The following is a 26,917-nucleotide window of genomic DNA, read 5'->3' as shown; positions in this document are numbered from 1 at the left end:
GTTCGCAACTTGGGCGTCCTCCTCGATCCACAGCTCACATTAGAGAAACATCTTTCAGCTGTGGTGAGGGAGGCGTTCACCCAAGTTCGCCTTGTGCACCAGTTGCGACCCTACTTGGACCGGGAGTCACTGCTCACGGTCACTCATGCCCTCATCACCTCGAGGCTTGACTACTGTAACTCTCTCTACATGGGGCTACCTTTGAAAAATGTTCAGAAACTTCAGATCGTGCAGAATGCAGCTGCGAGAGCAATCATGGGTTTTCCCAAATATGCCCATGTTACACCAACACTCCGCAGTTTGCATTGGTTGCCAATCAGTTTCCGGCCACAATTCAAAGTGTTGGTTATGACCTATAAAGCCCTTCATGGCATCGGACCAGAATATCTCAGGGACCGCCTTCTGCTGCACGAATCCCAGCGACCAGTTAGGTCCCACAGAGTGGATCTTTTCCGGGTCCCGTCAACTAAGCAATGCCGCTTGGCGGGACCCAGGGGAAGAGCCTTGTCTGTGGCGGCCCCGGCCCTCTGGAACCAACTCCCCCCAGAGATTAGAACTGCCCCCACCCTCCTTGCCTTTCGTAAACAACTTAAAACCCACCTCTGCCGCCAGGCATGGGGGAATTGAGATCCTCTTTCCCCCTAGGCTTTTACAATTCTATGCATGGTATGTATGTAAGTATGTTTGGTTTTTATATTAATAGATTTTTAATCATTTCTAATACCAAATTACGATTGTACGCTGTTTTATTGTCACTGTTAGCCGCCCCGAGTCTCTGGAGAGGGGTGGCATACAAATCCAATCAATCAATCAATCAATCAATAAATCAATCAATAAATCAATCAATCAATCAATCAATCAATCAATAAATAAATAAATAAATAAATAATCAATCAGGCACAGGTGCTATATTTTCTTACACCTAACTATTAATAATGTTGTTATTTTAGGGTTGATGAAAGCAGAAAGAGATACACAGGTGTCCTATGTGGTTTGGGCTGGAACTACTCTCTGGGATGTGCAGTCCTCCAAGACCATGATATGGAACTTGCATTTGATGTGCAGATTGATTCAGATGACATAACACAGGTAAAATGTGCTTCAACTTTTCAGATGTTATGACAGCACAGGTTAGGAATCTCACATCTTAACCTACTCCCTTAGCTTTGTTGGAATGAATCTGTCTTCTTCGGAATTAAGAAGCTGTCTGGTTTCTGTGAAACAAGATTGCCTGGTTGTAAACCGTAGATAATTTTACTTGTTCAATTGTAGGGATAGTGTTATGTAACTATTTTTCTAAATCTTAGATCTGCAGCAGAATAAGGTAACAAAATGTTATAATTACCTATAGTTACCGGATTACCAATTCCTTACAAATAAAAATGAAATAATAGGCAACAAACAAAGCCATTGTTAACCAGTGTCCTAATTCAATGCTTGAACGAAGCTAGCATGTTTTTGTTTCTCTGCAATAATTTGCCATTGTATTCTGTATTCATTTTGCACATAAATTGCTTTGCAAAACTGATGGTAAGACAACAGTAATACTACTAAGGCTGAAAATTTGCAAAGCCTTCGACTCAGGGGTCCATGATAAACTACTCCTAAAACTCAAATCCTATGGTATCTCAGGACTCCTCCACAACTGGATTACTGCATTCCTGTCAAACAGGCAACAAATTGTCAAAATCGATAGTGTCATCTCCACCCCCGCCCCGTCATAAGCGGCGTTCCCCAGGGAAGCATACTAGGTCCTACTCTCTTCATTCTCTACATCAATGATCTCTGTGACCATATCGAAAGCAACTGTGTTCTTTTTGCCGATGATGTGAAACTTTTCAACACCACTGATAACACACTCATTCTCCAAAAAGACCTGGACTCTGTCTCAGACTGGTCTAACACCTGGCAACTTCAAATATCAACCAACAAATGCTCTACCCTCCACATCGGCAAAAAGAATCCAAACCGTACATACGTACTGAATAAACAATCTCTCACTGCTAAACCACATTCTGTAAATGACCTTGGAATACTAATATTGAATGACCTAAGTGCTAAAGCCCACTGCAACAATATCGCCAAAAAAGCTTCTAGAGTTGTTAACCTAATCCTACGCAGCTTCTGCTCAGGCAATCTCACACTACTCACAAGAGCCTACAAAACTTTTGCCAGACCCATCCTAGACTACTGCTCATCTGTCTGGAACCCATATCACATCGCTGACATCAACACCCTTGAAAACGTCCAAAGATATTTCACCAGAAGAGCCCTTCACTCCTCCACTCGAAACAGAATATCCTACGAAAATAGACTAACAATCCTGGGCCTAGAAAGCCTAGAACTACAGCGCTTTGAGTATTGCCCACAAGATCATATGCTGCAACGTCCTACTGGTCAATGACTACTTCAGCTTCAACCGCAATAACACAAGAGCACGCAACAGATTCAAACTTAATACGAACCGCTCCAAACTTGACTGTAAAAAATACAATTTCAACAATCGAGTTATCGAAGCGTGGAACTCATTACCGGACTCAATTGTGTCAACCCCTAACCCCCAACACTTCTCCCTTAGACTCTCCACGATTGACCACTCCAGGTTCCTAAGAGGCCAGTAAGGGGTGTACATAAGTGCACTGGTATGCCTTTCGTCCCCTGTCCAATTGTCTTTTTTTCTTCCTCCTATCTTATATATTCTCTTCCTTTCATATATCCTCTCCTCTAAGTCCACTCTCACCCCCATTTATATTATCACATGTCTATTTTCTTCCTATGTATTTGTGTGTTGGATAAATAAATAAATAAATAAATAAATAAATAAATTTTTTTAAAAAAAGATCTATAGCGATTCACATAAGTATCTCACAGATTTTGTTGGAGTTACAGAAGCTACAAACAGTTATGAATGAGCCTCTGTTCCAAGGTAATCAAGTGAAGCTGATCAGGGGTGGGTTCTAACTTGACTCTCTGCTGGTTCGCATTAGCACGTGCACGCATATGCAGTGGCATAAAATCCAAAAAAAGGTTTTAAAAAAGAGCTGAAAACAATGGCATGCACAGTGCTGGAAACTTGATTTCTACGCATGTGCAGAAGAAAAAAACCTGGGGAAAAATCCCCCCCCCCCAAAAGCCAGAAACAAGATAGCAACTGCATGCACAGTGGTGGAAACTTGACTTCCAGGGAAAAAAAGGAATCTCCCCCCCCCCAATTAAAAAAAAAAAGATTTAAAAAGATGGCACCCATAAACCAGCATTGACATCATTGTGATATCACCAGCAGGTCGCTACTGGTTCAGGTGACTGGTCCAAACAGGGAGGAACCCACCTTTGAAGACAATCCATTTCAGATTTATTATTTTTATTTGGGTTTAGTTTTTTGAGTTAAAAAAGGCAAGTAATAATAACGATGACATAGGAGAAAGAAAACTTTCTGAATGTCTATGCTACTCATGGGGAAAGCAAAACAAATGTATTTGGTAGTATGATAAGGGAATTCACTAATGAAATTGTGATGTTATTTAAATGAGTAAGGCTGAAATAATTGCCATTTTTTCCTCCTCTATTTTGGGGACATGTGGAGTTTAAAGAAGTCCCTAATTTCGGCCTGTTTCTGGAGGAAAAAAATGGCTGATACGGTATCAAGTTTCTGCCAGCCTTAAGATTCCTTTTTTGATTCTTAAAATTGCCCTAAATTGTAACGTATTTTTAAAAAAGTTTCAAACATTTGACTTTACCAACTTAGATCACCAGGGCCTCAGTAGACAATGCTGGATGCCAATTCTGGTGTTTTCAAGCTGCTTTTTCTTGAGTTTTTGAATCGGTAAAGCAACTCAGACTTAACAACTGTTTGGGGATGTCTACACTATGCATTTTAATCTGTTTAAAACTGATTCACTGTTCAGTTTTCCCCATGCATGCGCTAGCTTGTAGAACATTAACATTCATTGCCAAAGAGGAAGTAATAGTTTGCCTTCCAAATGTTTTAACAGCAGTCCTTGGCAGACTGCCTGCATTTAATTGATGCCTGCCTTTATGTAAACAGGAATGTGGGTATATTCTTGGGCTCTGTCCTACACTACTTGCAGATTACAGATTTCTAAAGAACTTTTAATGGCAAACCATTAAAAATACGGGTTAAGAGTGGTTTCATTTAATTGATATGTACTGTATAATATTGGTGGGCAATAAAGCCAGATTTAATCTGGATCATCAGAAGTGCAGAGAACTAGGTCTTGTGTCTGCAGTTGCAAAATTGAAAATTGCTGTTAGTGGAAAGGTTTGGCATTCGGAAATCACACTTTATCATTTGGGGAATATTTTGTAACTTAACCCCCAATCTGAAATGCCTAAAATACATTGGAACTATAGCTATAGGAGTATGATTATTTGCTGTTTAATGGACCATTTGTGAAGGTAAGTTGTTAGTATATTGCAAATTGTTGAAAGTAAGATAATGTGTGTTATTAGGTATTTTATTTATTTATTATTTGTACAAATAACTCAAGGCAGCACACATATCCAACACACCTTCCTCCTCCTATTTTCCTCACAACAACAACAAAAGGTGAGTTGGGCTAAGAGACTGGTTGCCCCAAGCTGGCCTTCATAGGCAGCACAAGAACTCATTGTCCTTAACCACTGGATATTTATTTACATTAGTTTAAATAATTTAGGAATTATGATGTACATTTAAATTTTAAAACATGCACATTATGTTAGAGGTGCAGCTGCAGAAGCAAAAGACTTTGTCCATTATTCAAAGTTTACTGACTGGTGGAGGCCTTTACTCAGTAAAGGGCAGCCATTCGCAGCCCTGCTGGAACGTTCGGGGAGGCAGGGGATGGGTGGGGTGTGTGTGCGTGCCCCCACCCTTCAATTTTCTGCACATGCGCAGTGTCATGGCCGAAGCCATTCCGCCTGGGAGTTACCAGCGGGAAGGAAAGGATTTCTTCCTGCTGGCAGCTCCCGGGGGGGATGGACTGCGGCTGCCACCACGCAGAAATCCAGCCCCGTTTAGTCCCAGATTTCTTCCCTCTGGCAGCTCCTCCACGGGACCAAACGGAGCGCCTTTGTCGGCAGCCATGGGGCTTGAGCAGGCAGAGTACTGGGCGTGTCTCCTAGCTGAGCCAGCGCAAGCAGCAGCTTGGAGAGGTGGCCGCCACCCACCACACCTACCCTAGACCATTTTTTCTACTGGCGGCCACCTCTGCAAGCTACTTCTCACGCTGGCTCAGCTAGGAGATGCGCCCGGTGCTCTGCCTGTTTGAGCCACCCCGGTCCCACTCTGGCTGCAGTGTGGCAGCAGACATGACTGAGCCAGCGCTGAGCCAGGAAAAGTGCCGGGCAGTTAAAGTCTCTTCTCCAAATGGCCCCACGGGAAGCAGCGGCAGAGGTGCCCCACGCCCTCCGAATGAGCGCTGCGCTCTCTGGACCCACCTAGCAGTAGGTGCTGTCGCTGCTGGCTGGGGCGGCAAAATCTCAGGTGCCTGGCGAGTGGCGATGGTGATGCGCGCAACTCTATTTTTGCCAGTGAAATTGCATCCATGCCGTCCTGCCAGCAGCCCACCTCTGCCTTTACTACATGTAAAGACAAAACATTTAGACCAGGGGTGTCAAACTCAATTTCATTGAGGGTTGAATTAGGATTGTGTTTGACTTTGGGAGGCTGTGGTGGCCTGAGCCGCTCTGCCATGGGCCAAAAAGGGCTCCCAAGCTCTATTTTTGGCTGAGGCAGCCTCCTGCAACCCCTCTGCCAGTGAAAACAGAGCTTGGGAGGGTTGTATGTGGTCCTCACGAGCTCTGTGTTCAACTGCAGTGGCCTCCTGCAGCCCTCTGCTGGCAAAAATGGAGTTGGGGGGGAGAAGCCTGCATGCGGTCCTCCTAAGCTTTATTTTTGTTGGCAGAGGCACCACAGGTGGTTCTGTCGCTGTTTCCGGGGCAGCCCCACAGGCCAGATCTAAGCACCCTGTGGGCTGGATCTGGTCAATGGGTCTTGAGTTTGACATCCCCGAGTTGCTGAATCTGTAATATTATGATGTTTTGGCTTAGTATAATGTCCTACCTCAGGCACAAAACCAGCTGGGTGACCTTTCTCTGAGTCCTAGGAGAAGGAAGAAGAAATCACTTCTGAAAAACCTTACCAAGAAAACTGCAGGATTTCTCCAGACAGACTCTGAGAATTGGATATGATTGAATGGAAAGAGAACAAAATAGCACAAATTAGGGCACATTAACTTGTTCAACAGTGATGGTTTAAAAAATATTGATTTTCTGTCTGAATCAAGCTCATATGCTTTTTCTTTATGAGGTGGGTAATATGAGTTGATTAAATTGTATGATCTTACTGGGATATTCCAAATGCCTTGGAGTTCAGTTGCTATGATTTTTCTCCCATCCAATAATTGATTTAATGATTGGATTGGAGAAAAATCCCGGCCAGAGAATCTGGATATCTCAAATTTTAATAGGCTGAAACGTGAATTTAAAAGTCTTCTAAATATAATCATGTAAATGATTTTTGTTGGAAGCTAAAAAGTTTAATTCATTTTATTGTTTAAAACATAAATGCCAACTATCACTCTTTTGTTTTAAAAAATCAATATCTTCATAGATAAACATTCTGAGGACATGTATTAACAAATTAGCTTCTGATGAGCTGCAGTTTGGTCCTGAGAAAATTGCCCAATTGCAGAATTCAGCTCGTGAAAGGCTTTTAAGGTAAACTCTATTTTTCCTTTACCTCTTCAGTATTTTAACTTTTTTTTGTATTCTTCATTTTGTATTTGTATTTTATATTCTTCATTTTGTATTCTTCATAATTCTTCATAATTCTTCATTCTTTGTTGTTGTGAACAAGAAAATGTGGCTGTTCATTTGTCTTAACGTGGTATAATTATATTAATCCCTGTGTGTGATAATTGGGCAGCCTCTAAACCCAGAGGAAGATGCACAAAGTTGCATCTTTGTATAATGTCTAAAGAAGCCTCCTTGGAAATTTAGCTGTTTTTTCCCCATGTTAGCCTTGAGCCAAAATAACCCGGCTCCATGTTTCATGTAGTAATTCGTACGGGAAGAGGCTATGAGCATTCACAGGAGAGATAAGTGATGAAATGAGTTTTGACATCATGATGCAAACTCTGCCCCTTTTGTGCTTCAGATGTCACATGAAAATGCATAAGGAGTACAGCTTGCGTTGTGATGTTGTGACACATGCTTTGTCATTTTAACAAAATCTTGGCTTGCTGCAGATGACCCTGGAGGAGGCAGTTCAGTAATTACAGTAGGAAGGACATTTACTTGAGTTGAGTTGAGTTGGTGATAAATTAATGGCTTGCCACAGAGTCTGTCAGCCTAGGGGAAGCCTGCTTAATAGGTTTCTCCCCCCCCTCGCCCATCACCTTCACCTTTTCTCTAAGGAAGTGCTGTCTATCTCTGCTGTCTTAAACTCCTGAATGAAAGGTAGGGTGTGTATCAGACAAATAAAGAAGCCAGAAATGGAAGGAATGAAGGCAGTGGAGGGGTTCTTTTGCTCTTTCTTTATATGTTAGCTCAATAAAGGTGCAAATTTAGACCTGATTTCCAGAGTGGTTTCCCCAGAGTTGGCGGTAGGATGACTTAGGGGGTCACTAAGAGGCAAGGGGTGGTGGTGGTGGTGGGGCGCTAAGGCTACATGGAAGGCAGGAAAGCATGTCTGAACGGCGGGGAAGGGAGGTAGCAGCCTTCTTTCTTCCCTGCAATCCTGTCGCGTTTGGCAGTCTTCCATGTGGTCTTCCCTGTGGTCCCCCATGCCCGCTTGCCTTCCGAGGTCGGCATCCAGCCCGGAAAGTGGGTGGGCAGACAGAGGTGCAGATGCTGAGAGGGGCGGCGAGAGGACAAGTGGATGTCCCGGGGCTGCTGCACATGCGCCTGCCCCGTGTCTGCAAAGGCAGAGACACCCCCCCCCCTCTTGCAGGGCAAGAGAAAGGACAGTACGTTGTACTGCCCTGGACCTGCTCAACCATACTTCTTGCAGCCCATCCGCTCCACGGTGCCATGAATGAGACAATCGGCAGTCCCTTCTCCACCAAGCGCTGCTGCACCGGTGGCTCCACCCCGCCCAGTTCTGCTTGTGTGAGTGGGAGCCTTGCTTTCCTGGAGAGGCTCGGAGATCCCCTGGCATGCCCATCCGCTGGCTCTCCAGGCATCACCACTTTCTCCCTGCCCCACCAAAGCCCCCACCAGCCTGAAGGCTGCACTCTGGGACAGCACATGACAAGGGACAAGCTGCTGCCAGGCCAGAGCACATTTGCCTTTGCCATCGCCCTTCTCATCTTCCCAGCTTTGATTCTCGGACCTTCACAGGACAGGAAGCATTGGGGTCCGTATCTACATAGCTCTGCCACCCTGAGGGCTCTGCCGGCCTCTAGGCTGGTGGGGGCTTTGGTTGGGCAGGGAGAAAGTGGTGCTGCCTGGAGACCCAGCGGATGGTGTGCCAGGCAGTCTCCGAAACTTACCAGGAAAGTAAGCTGAGTGCTAGCCAGAGCACTTTCTTCCTTTTCCCGCTGCCGAGAAGTGAAAAAGAGAAAGAATAAAGAAGATTGGAAAAGGCATGAATGTTTTGAACGTGCATTCACACATTCAGGGACACCCTCACCTTCTCTCATCCAGATATACCTGCACACATGGAACTGTTTTATAAGCCATAAACTCTATGTCAGGAATCCCTCGTCTTGGGAGTTGGTGAGTAATTTGGAATTTCAGGAGTATCTCATAGTTGATGTCACATATTTGTCTTGAGGGAGTTTGCTTTCTACTGCAGAAGAAAAGAAGGACGAGGGAGGGAAAGAAAGAGAGAGAGAGAAAAGAGGATGGAAAGAGAGAGAAAGAAAGAGATAGATAGATAGATAGATAGATAGATAGGGGAAAGGGAGGGAAGAAAGAAAGACAATTGAAGCCAAAATTATGGTTACTAAGCAAGAGTGTTGTTAAGTGAGTTTCAACACATTTTAAAAGTTGGCCATACCCACCCGGTCATTTGACCACCAAGCCATGCCCACCTGAAGGGGGTTGCAGTGGGGTGGAGGGCACTGAGGATGAGTTTATAGCACCAAGGGGGCAGTGGACTGAAAACATTTGGGAACCACTCATGTAGTCTCCTCAATGCATTTTTAAAACCTATAGCTAGTTTTTCATCAAAAAATGTGGAAAAATCCCATTATAGATCATCTATAATATAAAACAGGCTCAAGTGGAGCTTTTCATATGCTATATGCATAGTTCTCTACAGGAATTTTATTGAGCATCCAGATGATCTTGTGATTTTTAGTGTCAACCAATGATTTATTTCTGCCAACTTTGTTTTAGCTGTAAGTGGACTTAATCGATTTAATTATGAAAGCCTAAATTGGTAGTGGAAAATCTCCAAAGACACAGAGCTTAAAAAAACCCTATTGAGAAAATTTTGAGGATAGAAGAAAAACAGCCACCTTCTAACAGGCAATTCCACTATGTGTTATTTGGAGGGAAAGGGTTAGTTTTTTAGACTTGAATTTAAAAAGAACAAACATTCAATTGTTGCAGTTGGAAGTGCTGGAATTCGGAAATGGATGGACGGAGAAATAGAGCGGAAAAGATTAAGTGCATGCAGCTATGTAAAAGAGCTGTGCTTATAATTATATGCGTTGTGGGTATGGAAAGAGGCTGAGGTGGGTCGAGCGTTACAACCCAATACATATGGAGACCATCCAATAGAATTGTGAGGCCGGCCGAGTAGCGGCTGGCTGGCATTTGTGTCTGGGCCAGATAATACGGCCACCGTCGCATGCAGCATGGGCGGGGATTGGCGATCTCGCAAGAACACATGAGGTCGCCTGGGAGGCCAGGCGTGTCTAACGCATGGGCAATGGGGATCAGGGGGCGAGGCAGTGAGCCCCATATAAGAGGGACTGACACACCACCTGTCGCCCCTTTTTCCCTATTCGTCGGCCCCGTTGCAGGCACCCACCCTCCTTCTCCTTTCTCTCAGTGTAACTACTGGTCGCCCTTGGGGCCTAGTATGAATTTTTTGCGGCTGCAGCACCTTTAACATTTTGGCCATTTTTTCACCTACTCCACACTGGGATTGGGGGGCAGGACAGGTTAGGGGGTGTATTGCAGTTACAGTGGTACCTCGACATACGAGTTTAATTCATTCCAGACCCGAGCTCATAAGTCGATCAACTCGCATCTTGAACGAATGCCTTTAGACTTTGTTTTTCGCGCCGAGATAACCGGAAGCAAGGAGATTCTTGCACCACCTAGTGGAAGCTCAGCTCGTATCCCGAATTTGAGCTCGGGTGTCGAACAGAAATTTAGCTCGTGTCGTGGCTTGTAACTTGGAATACTCGCATGTGGAGCAGCTCGTATCTAGAGGTACTACTGTATTAGATTCATATGGCCAGGTCAATTGGCTTAAATCCTTTGGTCACTGGGGTGGCAGAAAGCGGCGGAAATGGAAGGTTAACAGCAACTGCGTGATCTCCTTTAGGGCACCTTTTGGAAGGTGATGGGCTGCCCCTCGCCAGAAGCTCCGGGCACATCTGGCCTGAGCGATAGAGAGAGGGTGCCCTTGGGGCTCACCTGCACCAGGACTTCAGGAACATGGCGGAGAGCAAGGGAAGGCCAAAAGGAACCTCCCCTTGCTCAGCAAGGAGCTTTGCCAATAGTTGCCTAAGAATGTTATGGACAAGGAATTCCACCCCATTTGATTTGCCTCTCCAGGTCTATAATTAAAGATTAATAAAGTGACCCATAATACCCAGCTCTGGTGTCCATGTGATTATTCTGCATCCGACGCAAAAGGCTGATGCAGGGGAAAGAAATCCCAATTGTTCTGAACCATAGATCGCTTGATTGGCTCCAAGCATACGATATATTTTGCATTAACCCTTTACAGGTAGTCCTCAATTTATGACCATAATTGAGCCTCAAAGTTATGTTGCTCAGTGAGAAGTGTGTTAAATGAGCTTTGATCCCATTTTACAACTTTTCTTGCAACATTTGTTAAGTGAACCACCAGAGTTGTTAAATTAGTAACATGGTTGTTAAGTGAATCTGGTTTGCCCGTTGACTTTGCTTATGAGAAGGCTGCAAAATGGAATCACGTGACCCCAAGATGCTGCAAATGACATAAATTTGAGTCAATTGTCAAGCTTCCAAATGTAAGTCGTGTGACCATGGGGATGCTGTAATGATCATGTGTGAAAAATGATCATAAATCACTTTTTTCAGTGCTGTTATAATGTCAAACAGTCACTGTTCTGTCTGGGTCACTCTAGAAGCCAATACCAACCCAAAAAGAGAAGCCAGACACACTGGTAAAAGGCAAAGGCAGTTTTATAAAATTCAAGAAAAACACAGGTAACAGAAAATGTCCTTACAAACAGGAAAATGCTGTATCTTCAGATATATCCACGAAGGCAAAAGTCCATGCAGCAATACAGAATTTTTGCTGCCAAGCCGAGGCTTTTGATAGCAGACCTACACCTTCCACGGGTCTTCCAAAGCTGCTGGGCCACAAGCCAGGAACAGAGACGCCGAGAAACAAGACAGGATAACGCAACTCCAAATTGATAACACTCCACATGGCTTTAAGGGCTAGCCTGCCTTTTAAACCCTGCTAAGGAGGACCACACCCAAACCCAGCTGTTCCTAGTTCAGTGCTGATAATACTTCTTTAATTGCTCCTTTCTTTGATCTGACCATCTCTGTCACATGTCAATGACGGCTTGAGCGTCATCACCTAATGACTCCAAACTACTGGCTAGGGAGAGGGCCCCCCGCCCGTGGCTCTCATGCTGTTCTCCTTCATCCCATTCCTGATTTTCCTCTCCCCCGTCCGACTGTTCAGCCCCCTCCTCTTCGCTGTCATCCTCCTCCGGGCATGGAGCCAGCAGAGACACAGCCGGTCCCTGAGCAGCCTCAGGCTGAACCACAACAGTCTCTAAGCGAACTGCTATGAGTTGAGGACTACTTGTCACTTTTTATTTTTTAGCTTTAGGTCCAAAAATATAGAGTGATAAAATCTTAGATTTAGAAATGACCTTTTAGGTTTTGAAATCCAACGCTCTGATTATTCCAGGATCCCACATCTAATTAATTCGATGACTTGAGCACATTTAGTGAAGAGAAGGCAAGCATCACTCTCAGAATAATTATTTCCGCTGTTAAACTTCATTTATTGTTAAGGGTTGTTTTTTTTTTAAAGAAAAATAATTACTCAGACCCGGCTCTCCTATAACATGCATGCTTTGTTTTGGCATTCTTACATGAGACTGAACAAGTTGTGACCTGTGTGACATCCATTCAGCGTTTGAAGCGGGTGAAATCCAACAGGTTCTGACAGGTTCTGGAGAACCGGTAGCGGAAATTTTGAGTAGTTTGGAGAACTGGCAAATGTCACCTCTGGCCCCAGAGTGGGGAGAGAAGGGGGATTTTGCAATATCCACCCCCCAGGAGTGGGGAGGGAATGGAGATTTTGTAGTATCCGTCCCCTGCCACGCCCACCAAGCCACACCCGCAGAAACGGTAGTAAGAAAATTTAGATTTTTAGAATATCTTTGGGACCGCCTCCTGCCGCACGAATCCCAGTGACCGGTTAGGTCCCATAGAGTCGGCCTTCTTCGGGTCCCATCGACTAAACAATGCCGTCTGGCAGGACCCAGGGGAAGAGCCTTCTCTGTGGGGGCCCCGACCCTCTGGAACCAGCTCCCCCCTGAGGTTAGGATTGCCCCCACCCTCCCTGCTTTTCGTAAACTCCTTAAGACCCACCTTTGCCGTCAGGCATGGGGGAACTAAAACATCTCCCCCTTGCCCATGTTGTTTTGCCGTTTGATTGCTTGACTGTGTGCCTGTTTTTTATATATATTGGGATTGTTTTATGAAATTACTAATTTTAAATTGTAATTAGATTGGTGGGCATTGGATTTGTTATTATGTACTGTTTTTTATTATTGTTGTGAGCCGCCCAGAGTTTGCGGAGAGGGGCGGCATATAAATCCAATAAATCTAATCTAAGCTAATCTAATCTAGATTTCACCACTGATTTCAAAGGTTATTGTTTTCCTATTAAATTCATATGAATTTTTCTTTCATTTGCATTCTCTCTTTCAGCTTAATTTGCAAATCAAAACCTCGTGAAGCTGTTCCTCCCACGTGGTATAAGAAATCATATGAATGGACCCAGGTAGATTTTTGTCTCCAGTTTTTAATCTTGTTTTAATATATAAGCAAAACCTGTTTGAGTTTGAACTATAAAGATGATGGGATAAAAAACAAAAAAAAATAGTTGTATCTGCCTGTTTCTACAAAAGATAAAATATATAAAAGACAAAAAAAGGAATTGAAAATGTTTTTTTTTTTAAAAAAAAACTTTGTACCAGAAGACAAGTTTTGGACTATGGCTTGAAACTGAAAGAAATGAAATTTTAATTTTGGGATTTGATTACAATATTTATGACTATAGAAATACTGTGTACAGGCCAGGGGTGGAGTGCTCCTACCGCTGCTACTGGTGCGCTGCGCGCGCAGCTTCGGGGGTCTTGCGTGCATGCGCATCCCAGCATAGTTTTGCTTGTGTGCATGTACAGGAAGCAAAATCTTGCGAGGGGACGATTTTGGTGATTTTTTTTGCTTCCGCACATGCACAGAAGCAAAAAACCCCCACCAAAATCTCGAGCACATGTCCCCTCGTGAGATTTTACTTCCTGCGCATGCGCAGAAGAAAAATACACTAGGACTTGTATGTGCGCAGGCAAGACCCGCAAAATGGCACACGCAGTTCAACTTTTGCTACCAGTGTAGCATCCTTAACTGTTCTGGTAGGAAACCACTACTGGTAGAGGTAGTCCTTGACTTACAGCAGTTCATTTAGTGACTGTTCAACGTTACAGCGGCACTGAAAAAAGTGACTGGTGACCATTGTTCAAGCTTACATCCGTTGCAGCTTTCCCAGTAATGGGTAGCCAAAATTTTTACTGCCATGGGTGTGGCTTATTTTGTGGGTGTGGTTTGATGGTCATTTATTTATTTATTTATTATTTATTTATTGGATTTGTATGCCGCCCCTCTCCGTAGACTCGGGGCGGCTTAAAACAATGATAAAAACAGCATGTAACAATCCAATCCAATACTAAAATAACTAAAAAAAACCCTTATTATAAAAACCAAACATACATACAGACATACCATGCGTAAATTGTAAAGGCCTAGGGGGAAAGAATATCTCAGTTCCCCCATGCCTGACGGCAGAGGTGGGTTTTAAGAAGTTTACGAAAGGTGAGAAGGGTGGGGGCAATTCTAATCTCTGGGGGGAGTTGGTTCCAAAGGGCCGGGGCCGCCACAGAGAAGGCTCTCCCCCTGGGTCCCGCCAAACGACATTGTTTAGTTGACGGGATCCGGAGAAGGCCCACTCTATGGGACCTAACTGGTCGCTGGGATTCGTGCAGCAGAAGGCGGTCCCTGAGATAATCTGGCCCGGTCATGTGACTGGGTAGGAGTGGCTTGCCGGCCATGTGACCAGATGGGAGTGGCTTCATCATTCAAGTGAACTGTTAAGTCCTCGACTTACAACCTCACCAGTGTCGCTCTCTGGGGTGACAATTTGCTTTGCGTTTCCTGCGCTCTCCTTCCTGGGTAACTCCCTGCCTCAGGCTGAGTAGCTAGGCGAATGAGTGCCAATAACCTGTTTAAAAAAGAGGGGGGAGGAAATGGGCCCCCTGCAACTCCTGCCAGTGCTGGTCTCCCTGCCATTTTCCGAGAAGGAGGAGGAGGGGGGGAGGGGGGGATAGTCAGCTGGAGCTGGCCACACAGCTTCATTTATGTTGTGAGCTTCCCCGAGTCCTTGGAGAGGGGCAGCATACAAATCCAATAAATAAAGAAATAAATTTCCGCTGGTGGAACTATGTTCCACCCTGTCCTGCCTGCTGCCCATCCCTGGTTATATAATCATAATTCAGATGCTTGGCAACTGATTCATACGTATGATGGATGCAGTATCCTAGAGTCATGTGATCACCTCTTGCAACCTTTTGACAAGGAAAGTCAGTGGAGAAGACACACTCAGTTAACAGATGTGTCACTAATTTAAGAAATGTAGTGATTCACTTAACAACAGTGATAAACGTAAAATGGGTCAAAAGTTTGGGCTCAATTGTAATCGTAAGTTGAAGAATACCTGTAGTGTTGAGATTTAGAGAAAAGGCTAATGTATTTTATATTTGTAACTGTATTGAAGGAGGTTAGAAGTTGCTCTGCTTTCTTAATTTACTTACATTAAAAATGTGGTTTATTAGCTAACTTTCTTAATTTCTCTCTTTTAGCAGTCATCATCACTTGTTATTGATCAATCTGATCAGCCAGCTGCAGACAGGAGAAATTCCTCTCTATATCAATTGCATAAGTTGGTGTTATTAAATGCCTAAATTCATGCTGGAAGACGTTCTGTTGTTAATGCCTTTATTTGGCCTTTATTTCAGAAAAAAATGTATTTTAAGGTTTAATAAGTTACCTGTTGTCATAAAAAGCCTTTATGAGCAATGTTAATTATTTGCAATATGTTAAAGTATTTTTTTAAAAAAACACAGTTTTTATTTTTTGTGTTTAAAAGATTCTGAAAAATTATATCTTGTTTTGGTATTTGTTTTCAGTTATTCTGTGTTAAATTTCTACTCCACCTGAAAAATAAAAATAAAATTATCGAACCTTAAAACACTTTTTGCAAAGAGAGTTAAATAACAGCAAGTGAGCATTAAAAAAAAAATCATCATTTCAAATAATTATTTTTGAATGGACCATATTAATACAATATGTATTTATTTATTTTCTACCAAGTCCTGAAAGATTCTGTGCAGTATATGGCAATATAATAAAAAAAAGTACACAGCTATACAACCAGGCTTACCTATACAAGATGCACTTTCTCAGTCACAAACCATTAAAAGCTGATACCTTACCGGTGCAACACAACCTTGCAAAGATTCTCAGTCATCATGACATTTGGGACAACCTTGACCTTGCTTATCCCATTGGTGCTTTTTTCAAGAGGCTACTGGACTTTTTGGATTTTCTTTGAAGACGTTTCACTTCTCATCCAATAAGCTTCATCAGCTCTGACTGGATGGTGGGGAATGGAAAGAATGATACTTGAGGCCACCTGGAGGTTTATCTGTGTCATTGAGGGTGCTCTGAAGGGGTGGGTGGGGATACAAAATAATCTATCTCCAATCTATAACACAGGCCTTTCAACAGTTCCAAAAAGGCTCCCCACCAATTTACACCACTTATCAGATGACCCTGATGACACAGACAAAACTCCGGATGACCTTAAAAACCTACTAAAAGAATACAAATGACCAGCTGTCTGCAAGGAATATAAATCTTTCCATTCCCCACCACCCAGTCAGAGCTGAAGAAGCTGCTTGGGTGGGAAGCGAAATGTTTTCAAAGAAAAACCAGAAGAAAGTCCAATTGCTTCTTGAAAATAGCACATGACCTGGATGACTGAGAATCTCCATAGACATTTGCCTTACTTATGAAATACTAACAAAAGGGCAGGCAGCACGTGCCTCTAGAAAAGAGCTCTGAAAAGTGAGAGCTGTTGCAGAGAAAGTCCGTCATTTGGCCAACATCTTACAAAACTTGGGAACCTCAACAGGCTCTTTCTAAATGACTAGAATGCACAGTGTGGTGATAAGTGTGATTTGCAATCAATTGCAAATCTCTTGAGAGGCTCCTCCCCTTTTCCCATTACATTCCCTGAATTGTCCTTGTAAGAAATAATTTACAGCAAGCTGGATTGACCCCGAATAGCACCAGAGGGAAAAATCAGTCACGGTCCAGTGGTCCTTTAATTTAAATTGTTGGTATTTGCTGGGCCTAGAGCTAGCAGGCGGAACTAGTAGGAAGAGATCAGTAATAAGGCTATCCAGATGGCTTATTAAGCTGTGGTTCTGCTTTTCCACTGGTCTGCTCAGCAAGCTGCCAATGCTTTGATGGGAATTCAATGTAAACAGTAGTTGTTTGCATACTTAATAGATTTATATTGTATCTTCAGAGGGTTTTGGTTAGTTTAGATCAGGGGTGGGCAATTAATTTTGTCATGGGGCCGCATGAGAAATTGGGATGGTTTTAGAGGGCTGGATTAATATAATTAACTCAGTTCTACCCAATACTGTATATTATTGCGTAGAACTGAGTTAATTATATTATAATTATAAATTATAATTATATATTATATTTATATTATAATTATAAATTAATTGCCCACCCCTCCCTTCCTTCCTTCCTTCCTTCCTTCCTTCCTTCCTTCCTTCCCTCCATTTCTCCTTCCTTCCTTCTCCAGATGGAGAGAAGCTTCTGTCTCTCTGATTTTCTCTGCCTTTTATTTCTGCTTTTGGGCAGTTCTTTACTTCTCTTTCAAAATATTCTTTTCAGCTGCCTCTCTTCAACTGACCTACATTGTCAGTTGAGAAAACATAGTGGAGGCTTTTCCTGAAAGTAGCTTTGGATTCCTTTTCTTCCTCCTCCCCTTTCCCCCCCTGAGAGGTGGGTGGGGGCTTTGCTTTAAATTTCTTGGAAAGGCCAATGAAACCAATGAACAACTTTTGCAAAAGGGCATGGAAAAATAATTTCTCCTTCCTTCCTCCTTCCTTCCTTCCTTCCTTCCTTCCTTCCTTCCTTCCTTCCTTCCTTCCTTCCTTCCTTCCTTCCTTCCTTCCCTCCCTCCCTCCCTCCCTCCCTCCCTCCCTCCACGGGCCGGTCACAGACAGCGGGTGGGCCGCATCCGGCCCCTGGGCCGCACTTTGCCCAGGTCTGGTTTAGATGAATGATGCTTTGGCCCAGCAATAGGCAGATTTTGTTCTGACAAGGCATTGCCTGATATTTCTAGGTAGTATGATACATAGGCTTTTTTTAAATTAAAAAAATATTTTTCCACACATTTAGATTTAAACTCTCACTAGCTTTAACGTTAATGACTAGGATTTTTTGGGGTGGGGGGGTGGGGTTATCTTGGAACCAGTGTACCAACTTTAATAAAATAATTTTCTATTACTGGGTATGTCCTGCCAACAATCTAGCTACTGAATTTTGTACCAGTTGCAGCTTCTAGGATCTAGATCATCTCTAAAAGAAGCTCCATACAGAGCGTGTTACAGTGGTGATCTGGGTTGGTGATCTGGGTAACTGGTATAGATCTTCAGCTGTGCGAAGAGCTCTCTGAACTCAGCTTGAGTAGGAATGAGAATTTGTAGGTCTGAGTCACCTCTTACAGGGAGACCATGATCTGTTTCAGAATGACTACTGGGACAAATGTTACTAGATTATCATCAACGACTACCAATTCCATCTTGACAGGATTTAATCAGAACTTGATTTAACCCATCCTGTTCCTAAAGCTTCTAGATACTGCATCTGGTTCTATTCCCCCCCCCCCCCCCCGTTTCGGCCGGCCAGGAAGGACGTCTCCGTGATGTCAAAGCTCCGCCCATGGAATTCCCTGTTGGGATTCCCCACCTCCGTTTGAGCCTCCCGACCGGCCGACAGCTCCGCGGCTCTTTTGCAAAGCTGACAACCGGGCGGCGGGGCTTCTCAGCGTTCTCCTGAACCTGAACGCCAAACCCGAACTTTTGCTGAACCTGGAAGTTCGGCAAAAGTTCGGGTTTGACGTTTGGGTTCGGGAGGACGCCGAGAAGCTCCCCGGCTGTTTCAAAAGGCGACAGCCGGGTGGCGGGGCTTCTCTGTGGCCACCTGAACCCGAACTTTTGCCGAACTTCCAGGTTCGGCGTTTGGGCGGTGGGTTCATAAGACGGAAGAAGTTCGGAAGAAGAGGCAAAAAATTTCCGAACCCCGGGTTCGTATCTTGGAAAGTTCGTATGACGAGGGGTTCGTATCACGAGGTACCACTGTATAAGATTTATTTTGCATGGTGTAGGTAGTTGAGAAAGTACTACTGTTTTTTAACCCGCACAACTGAATGGGACTTTAATCAATTCTCAGAATCCCTTGGCCAACATGCTGGCTGGAAAATTCTGGGAGTTAAGGGCAGGTATTAATGTTACTCAGCCTTACTGGACTAGGGCTTTCTTGGAACATTGCAATAAATAATTTTGGGAAATTTGCCGCCATCTGGTGGACATTATAGGTGCAGAGCCATGTTTGTTTATGGTAGCCAAAAAGTAAAGAATTTGGTAGCTTTATTTTTATCCCATTTTTATTAGTTTTATAATGACATACCCCTTTTTCCTATTTCCCCAGCAAGAACAGTCCTATGAGATCGGTTGACCTAAGATTTTATGCCTGACAAGATTTTATTATAAGTTCCTATACTTAATTAGAATTATTTTTAGTCTTAAAAGATGTTACCAACTTTTTACTATACATGCATGTTGTTCTTGTTTTTACAATAATGTTCAAAAATACAATAACATGCATGTATTTTAATGCATGTACTCTTTGATTTTTATTGCTGAGAAAAATTTGGAGTAGTTCACGTGAGATGTTTTGGTTTATTTACTTGAGGGTATAAAATTAAGCAAATATACACTGAAATGTATGCTACATGCATTTCTGCTTCATTCTTGTTAAAATCTTTCATTCTATTACAGCTGCAATTTTTAAAAGAGGGATGCTGACTACTACTAGTAGTATGCTTAGACAAAGACATCCAGGTCCATAACTGATGTCTGGATACCAAGAGGTCTGAAGAACTGTTAAAACTGCTGGATGAATTTTGCACATCAAAGAGAATAATGAGGGTTCTCAACCAGAAATAAGTTGGGCTGCTTGGAGAACAGCATGCAATTTCTAACCCCAAATATCTGCAGCATGCCATGTTGGGGTGGCCATTATGACTTGATGGCACTGGCTTTTTCTCTTACTTCAGGGAAGAGCAGCTAAAGTGTAGAGGTGGCAGTTGCAGGGAAATGATTTTTAAGCTAAATATTTAAGTCAAATTTCCAGATGGTAAGAACTCTAGGCTATGGAATTCTCTGCCTAAAGATTGGTATGTGCTATATAAATTAGAGAGCCTTTTGTCCCAAAGGTGCTTTCTTTTCCAAGAGGCAACCGGACTTTCCAACCATAACCTGGATGACTAAGAATTTATTTATTTATTTATTTATTCGATTTTTATGCCGCCCTTCTCCTTAGACTCAGGGCGGCTTACAACATGTTAGCAATAGTACTTTTTAACAGAGCTAGGCTATTGCCCCCACAATCCGGGTCCTCATTTTACCCACCTCGGAAGGATGAAAGGCTGAGTCAACCTTGAGCCATAATAAATCCTGAATAAGTATCAACAGAAACATGTAAATATTTCCAGGGCACAAAAGGTTGGAATTGCGTAACATCCATTTGCCAAATTTGTAAAGCCTCAAGACCACGCGGGATGACCCCCATAGACTACATGTGGGGCACTGCTGAACAATGGCCGAGGCTTCAGATTTTGAGATACTAAATTGTTTGGCGAGAGCTTTGGCATTTTGATGGAAATAGGAGTGGCTCTCCCAAGGGGTTGAGGAAGACAGAGAAAAAACAGCAGGTGATCGTGCCACCTTATCGGCAGTGTCTTTGCCCTCGGTTAGCATTCCTGGGAAGGGCTGATGACTCCGTATGTGAGCAATAAAAAAGGGAGCAGTCCTAGCCATAACTAGCTGCTGGAGAGTCAAAAACAGGGCCAATAAGGAGCTGTCAACAGCTGGGGACAAATAAGCATCAAAAATATTAAGAATAATCTGGGAAACATACAAGGAGTCTACAATAAGATTAAAGGGTGTATCAGTTAGTTTCTGAAAGGCCAAAATGGAAGCAGCCAATTTTGCACGTTGAGCAGAGGTTTGGGCTGGGGTGTGGTGTATAACCCATTGGCCATTTCTTTGAAAAAAACAGGCTCCCCTGATTTTTGTCCCGTCAGCGAAAACAGTTAATGCCTGCGGGATAGGTTGCTCTTGCATACAGGTGTTAAAGCGGACAGGGACCAACTAAATTAATTGAATGCGAGTGTCCGCAGGTAGATAATATAAGACCTGACCAGGCCAGTCCACAAGGGCCATCTGGAGGTCTTCACTTTGAGAAAATAAGGATTCCCACATGGGGAGGGGGAGGGGGACATAAAGTGAGACCGGCTCAAAACCTATGTGCAGTAGACAGCGGCGGCGGCCACGAACAATTAGAAGAGAATATAATGAAAAGCGAGAAGAAATAGTTTTTCGGGGTGTGTGCGGAAGATGAATCCATTCAATGATCAAGATTGATGAGGGCAACACCTGTATAATACAAGCAGTAGGAATAGGAGTGTTAAGCAAAAGAAGAGACAGAGGGGTGTTTTCCTGGCACCTATCCACCCACTTAACGCGCAGCGCATTATTAATTTCAGCCAATGTGTCCAGCTGCTCAGGGGTGAGGTGGATAAGATCCGAGGGGGAGGAGGTTCCTGCCAGGGCAGAAAAGAGGGGGGTCAACTGAGAAGTCGTGAACCCCAAGTAAGGGCGAGCCCAATTTAGCGATCCCAAATACTGCTGGAGCTGAACAAGGGTGGCAGGGGAGGGCAAAGACAAGGAGGGAATAACGGGAGGAACGGGACTGGGAAAGTTTGTGACCCAGATACAGAAAGGGTTCTGTTTGCTGAACCTTTTCAGGAGCTATGGTCATGCCAATAAGAATAGAATAGAAGAATAGAATTTTTTTTTATTGGCCAAGTGTGATTGGACACACAAGGAATTTGTCTTGGTGCATATGCTCTCAACGTACATAAAATAAAATATACATTTGTCAAGAATCATGTGGTACAACACTTAATGATTGTCATAGGGGTCAAATAAGCAATGAAGAAGCAATATTAATAAAAATCTTAGGATATACGCAACAAGTTACAGTCATACAGTCAACATGGGAGGAAATGGGTGATAGGAATGATGAGAAAAACTAGTAGAATAGAAGTGCAGATTTAGTAGAAAGTCTGACAGTGTTGAGGGAATTATTTGTTTAGTAGAGTGATGGCGTTCGGGAAAAAGCTGTTCTTGTGTCTAGTTGTCTTGGTGTGCAGTGCTCTGTAGCGACGTTTTGAGGGTAGGAGTTGAAACAATTTGTGTCCAGGATGTGAGGGGTCAGTAAATATTTTACCCGCCCTCTTTTTGACTCGTGCAGTATACAGGTCCTCAATGGAAGGCAGATTGGCAGCAATTGTTTTTTCTGCAGTTCTGATTATCCTCTGAAGTCTGTGTCGGTCCTGTTGGGTTGCAGCACCAAACCAGACAGTTATAGAGGTGCAGATGACAGACTCAATGATTCCTCTATAGAACTGAATCAGCAGCTCCTTGGGCAGTTTGAGCTTCCTGAGCTGGCGCAGAAAGAACATTCTTTGTTGTGCTTTTTTGATGATGTTTTTGATGTTAGGTGACCATTTTAGGTCTTGAGATATGATAGAACCTAGAAATTTGAAGGTCTCTACAGTTGATACTGTGTTGTCTAGTATTGTGAGAGGTGGAAGGGTGGAAGGGTTTCTCTTAAAGTCTACCACCATTTCTACAGTTTTGAGTGTGTTCAGTTCTAGATTGTTCTGGTCACACCACAAGGATAGTTGTTCAACTTCCCGTCTGTATGCAGATTCATCATTGTCTCGAATGAGTCCAATCACTGTTGTATCATCTGCAAACTTCAGTAGTTTAACAGATGGATCGTATGAGATGCAGTCATTAGTGTATAAAGAGAAGAGAAGTGGTGAAAGTACACAGCCTTGGGGGGCACCTGTGCTAATTGTACATATATCTGATGTGATTTTTCCTAGCTTCACCTGCTGCTTCCTGTCTGTTAGGAAGCTTGTGATCCACTTACAAGTGTGTTCAGGTACCGCTAGCTGATTTAGTTTGGACAAGTGTGTTCAGGTCAAATGTTCAATGAGAAGGAGCAGAATCCGTTGAAAGGATGGGTGAGGCATATCAGCGGCAAGCAAGATATATGCACCACATATTGACACATAGTGGGACTGTTTAACATTCCTTGTGGCAAGACTTTCCACTGATAGCGAGAAGTAGGACAACTATTATTAAAAACAGGGAGAGTAAAGGCAAACAACAAACTGTCTTGAGGTTGCAAAGGAATGGAAAAGAAAGCATCTTTTAAATCAATTACAGCCAGTTCAAAATTTTGAGGAAGAAGATTGGGGTTGGAAGAAGATTATAGATTGTAGTAAAATTTTTAAAAACAGTCTGACAATAGGCAGAGGTGAGGCCATATTCAGTGATAGCTTCTTTCAAGCTTCTTAGAACCTTATAGGGGATAGCCCTATAATGCGGGGCATTTCCCCCAAAATCAACAGGGAATTGGGAAATAGTTTCAAGATCCTCTGGAGAAAGGGATGGGTCAGCCAGGGCAGAGGCAAGCCCCCATGCAACCGCACTGCTGGAAGAAGGATCCGAACAAAGAGGGGAGGTGAAGTATGCAGAAGCGGGAGTAGAAATTTCCTGGGAAGGTGTAAGTACGGGAGCAGAAAAATCCTGAGAAGGCGCAGGCACGGGATCTGGGGGGGGCATAGGTTGAGGAAGGCAGGGATCCATGAGGGAGGGGGAATAAGATGGGGGTGGTGCCGAAGGCTCGGCGGGATGAGCGATAGAGAGGTCAGAAGGAGAGGGGTAATCAAAGTTGTGAAAGCGGAGGGCAGCAAGAACAGCCTTCCAAGTTAAAAGAATTGTAGCAGGGGCACAAGGTTCCTGGTAAAGATACGTACCTATCTTAATCCAAATGGCAGGCTTTAATGAGCCGTGAGGAGGATAAGAGGGACAATGTTTCCAAACATAAGTTAAGAGTTGGCATAACTCGCATTTAGTAGGGAAAAGAAAGTTTTTTCTTAATTTAGATTCAAAAGCTCTGAGAATTTGCCCAAATTCCTTTACATGAAGGTCCTTTTCCCTGGACAACTCCGCCCCCATACTTACGAAAAAAATCATCCGTTCCTTCACCGACGAATGATGAAATGCGCAGGTAAGCGATGAGGGTCTCAGGCACGTGACGACCGCATCGGCATGCCAAGGTAACAGGATAAACCTGCCTGTATTTCTCCACCACCTGTGGATGCTGTCAAAGTCCCCAGTGAGGGCTAGGTCCTCAAAAGGGACTAAGAGCAACCCAGCCATGTGGGGTCACCCACGAATGCGAATCCTAGAAAGAAGAACCTGGACACATTCTCTCTCTGGGTGAAGTGACATAGTGTAGAGCCATGTACTCCTTTTTATTTGGGAACATAAGGAAATGGGGTATAATTACATATACATGTCAAATGATACATCCAACAACACAACTTCAAACGTATCTTTTGAGTTCTTCCTTTCCCATAGATATCAAGAAATAATTTCCTAGAAACTTCTTAAGAGCAGATGTTTTTCACACCTAATTTCTCTGAAGTCTTCTTCCTTATCTTGCTAATCTTCCTTAATCACCCTGCTGTTGTATGCTTTAGGCCAGCGTTTCCCAACCGGTGTGCCGCGGCACACTAGTGTGCCGCGAGACAAGGTCAGGTGTGCTGCGAAGCTCCTAGGGAAGCTCCAGCTGGGCGGGGCGCTGCCGGTGCCAGTGCCTCCAACCTGGAACTCCCACTTGCAGCTGTCCCCCGGCTACTGCCCGATGCCGTTGTTGCCAGCGCTCTCCTGCTGGGCCCCAAAGAAGGAAGGCGGGGAAAAGGAGAGCTTCATTCTTTGCACCTCCTTTTTCTCGCCTTCCTTCTTTGGGGCCCAGCAGGAGAGCGCCGGCAACAGCGGCATCGGGCAGTAGCCGGGGGACAGCTGCGAATGGGAGCTCCAGGTCAGAGGCACCGGCAGCGCCCCACCCAGCTGGAGCTTCCCTGGCGTCGGCGGCAAGTGTCCTTTGGGGTCCGGCGGGAGGGCACCGGCAGCGAGAGCAGGAGGGCACCATCAGCAGCGGCACCAGGTAGTAGCCGGGGGATGGCGGTGACAAGAGCTCCAGGGCGGAGGCACCGGCAGCGCCACGCCCAGCTGGAGCTTCCCTGGCGGGGGCGGCAACCAATGTGCTTTGGGGCCTGGCAGGAGGGCACTGGCGGTGGGAGCAGGAGGGTGCCGGCTGCAGCGGCCCCAGGCAGTCGCGGGGAGATGGCGGCGGCAAGAGGGAGCTCCAGAGAGAGAGAGAAAGAGAGGGAGACATAGCAAAAGCAGCAGAGAGAGAGAGAGAGAGAGAGAGAGAGAGAAAGAGATAGCAAGAGAGACAGAGATAGCAAGAGAGACAGTGAGAGAGAAAGAAAGAGACATAGCAAGAGACAGAGAGAAAGAGAGACATAGCAAGAGAGGCAGAGAGAGAGAGTAAGAGATAGCAAGAGAAACAGACAGAGAAAGAAAGAGACATAGCAAGAGAGGCAGAGAGAGAGAGAGATAGCAAGAGAGACAGAGAGAGAGGCAGAGAGAGAGAGAGATAGCAAGAGAGACAGAGAGAGAGAGAGAAAGAGAGCCATAGCAAGAGAGGCAGAGAGAGAGAGAAAGATAGCAAGAGAGACAGAGAAAGAGATAGCAAGAGAGACAGACAGAGAGAGAGAGAGATAGCAAGAGAGACAGAGGGAGAGAAAGAAAGAGAGATAGCAAGAGAGAGAGAGAGAGAGAGAGAAAGATAGCAAGAGAGACAGAGAGAGAGAGAAAGAAAGAAAGAAAGAGAGACTTAGCAAGAGAGAGAGAGCAAGAGAGAGAGAGACAGAAAGAGAGAGAAAGAAAGAGATAGCAAGAGAGAGAGAGGGAGAGCAAGAGAGAGAGAGAGCGAGAGAGGGGTAAGGAGGGAGATAAAGACATAGAGGGAGAGAAGGAGGGAGAGAGAAAGAGAGCAAAAAAGAGAGGAAGGAAGAAAGACAGAGGGATGGAGAGAGAGAAAGAAGGGAAGGGAGAGAAAGAGGGAGGGAGAAATAGAGCAAAAGGGAGGTAGAGAGATATTTTTTTTGTTCAAACTTTTTTTTAGCCCCCCCCCCCCCAATGTTCCCCAGGATTTTGAAAATATGAATAATGTGGCTCAAAAAGATTGGGAAACACTGCTTTAGGCAATGTAAATTCCCGCCTTTGATCCTATAACGTCCTGTCCAGAGTGGTGAAAACTTTGTTTATTGTGAGATGTTTTATTTGAGCCCTTTTGTTTCCCTGTAGTAATTGCAAGGAATGCAGATTAGGCAGGTTAGTGTCCTCCTGTCCTGGTTTTATAGAATCAGGGTCAGGCAGAGTATTTTTTATGCTAGAGGTCCAGATTTTTAATACAATCCTATTCTAACATAATTTGCTATGCTGCAACAGGAGAAGGTTAGACATCCTTATCCTCACAATCATTCCACTGGGCTCTCTTTCATTTCTAAGAAGTTATTTATCCTCTGTCTTCTGCCAAGAAAGGAACTGGTTGTATTCTTGCTGTTCTGCCATTTACAGGTATGTTGGACTTTCAAGGAAGAATATTTGCAGTGCTAGAGGCTAGCGAGTCCAGCAAACCCAGTGGATACTGTTGCCTCTTCCTCTAATGACAGTTGATGTGTCATTAACTTTGTTTATATTAAACATTTACTTTTGTTTCTGTCTGCTCCACTTGATTTTGTTGTACTCTGTCCAGAGTTCACTAGAATTGGAATAGGTAATAAATTTTACAAAATAAATTTCAAAGACGGACTTTTTTTTTTTAATTTATTTTTTTATTAATAGAGTTGAAAAGGACCGTTAGGTCATCGAGTCCAACCCCCTGCCTGAGCAGGAAACCCTACAGCACCCCAGCCAAATAGAAGTCCAATCTCCTCTTGAAGGTGTCCAGAGTTGGGGAGTTCACCACCTCCCCTGGCAGGCAGTTCCATTGGTTGATCGCTCTGACCGACTTCCAATCCCCAGCCCTTGAGGCAGTTTTGAAACATAATGTGTTTGACAGACAGACAGGTATAGAA

General features: G+C 44.0%; 1 protein-coding gene across 2 annotated transcripts in view; it reads left to right on the top strand.

Annotated features, from left to right (window-relative positions):
- TDRD9 (tudor domain containing 9) overlaps positions 1 to 15,727 on the top strand; it is a 99,538-nt gene extending 83,811 nt beyond the window's left edge. For both annotated transcript variants that reach the window (XM_070751516.1, XM_070751523.1), the window contains exons 33-36: positions 951 to 1,089; positions 6,614 to 6,720; positions 13,132 to 13,204; positions 15,339 to 15,727. In XM_070751516.1, the coding sequence (XP_070607617.1) occupies positions 951 to 1,089; positions 6,614 to 6,720; positions 13,132 to 13,204; positions 15,339 to 15,440 (421 nt within the window). In that variant the 3' untranslated portion in view covers positions 15,441 to 15,727. The remainder of the gene's footprint in view (positions 1 to 950; positions 1,090 to 6,613; positions 6,721 to 13,131; positions 13,205 to 15,338) is intronic.
- The last annotated feature ends 11,190 nt before the right edge of the window (positions 15,728 to 26,917 follow it).

This window comes from Erythrolamprus reginae, chromosome 1 (assembly GCF_031021105.1).
Source record: "Erythrolamprus reginae isolate rEryReg1 chromosome 1, rEryReg1.hap1, whole genome shotgun sequence".
NCBI classification, from domain to species: Eukaryota; Metazoa; Chordata; class Lepidosauria; order Squamata; family Dipsadidae; genus Erythrolamprus; species Erythrolamprus reginae.
The sequence above is the reverse complement of the archived record's forward strand: the minus strand, read 5'-3'. Positions and strand labels throughout refer to the sequence as shown.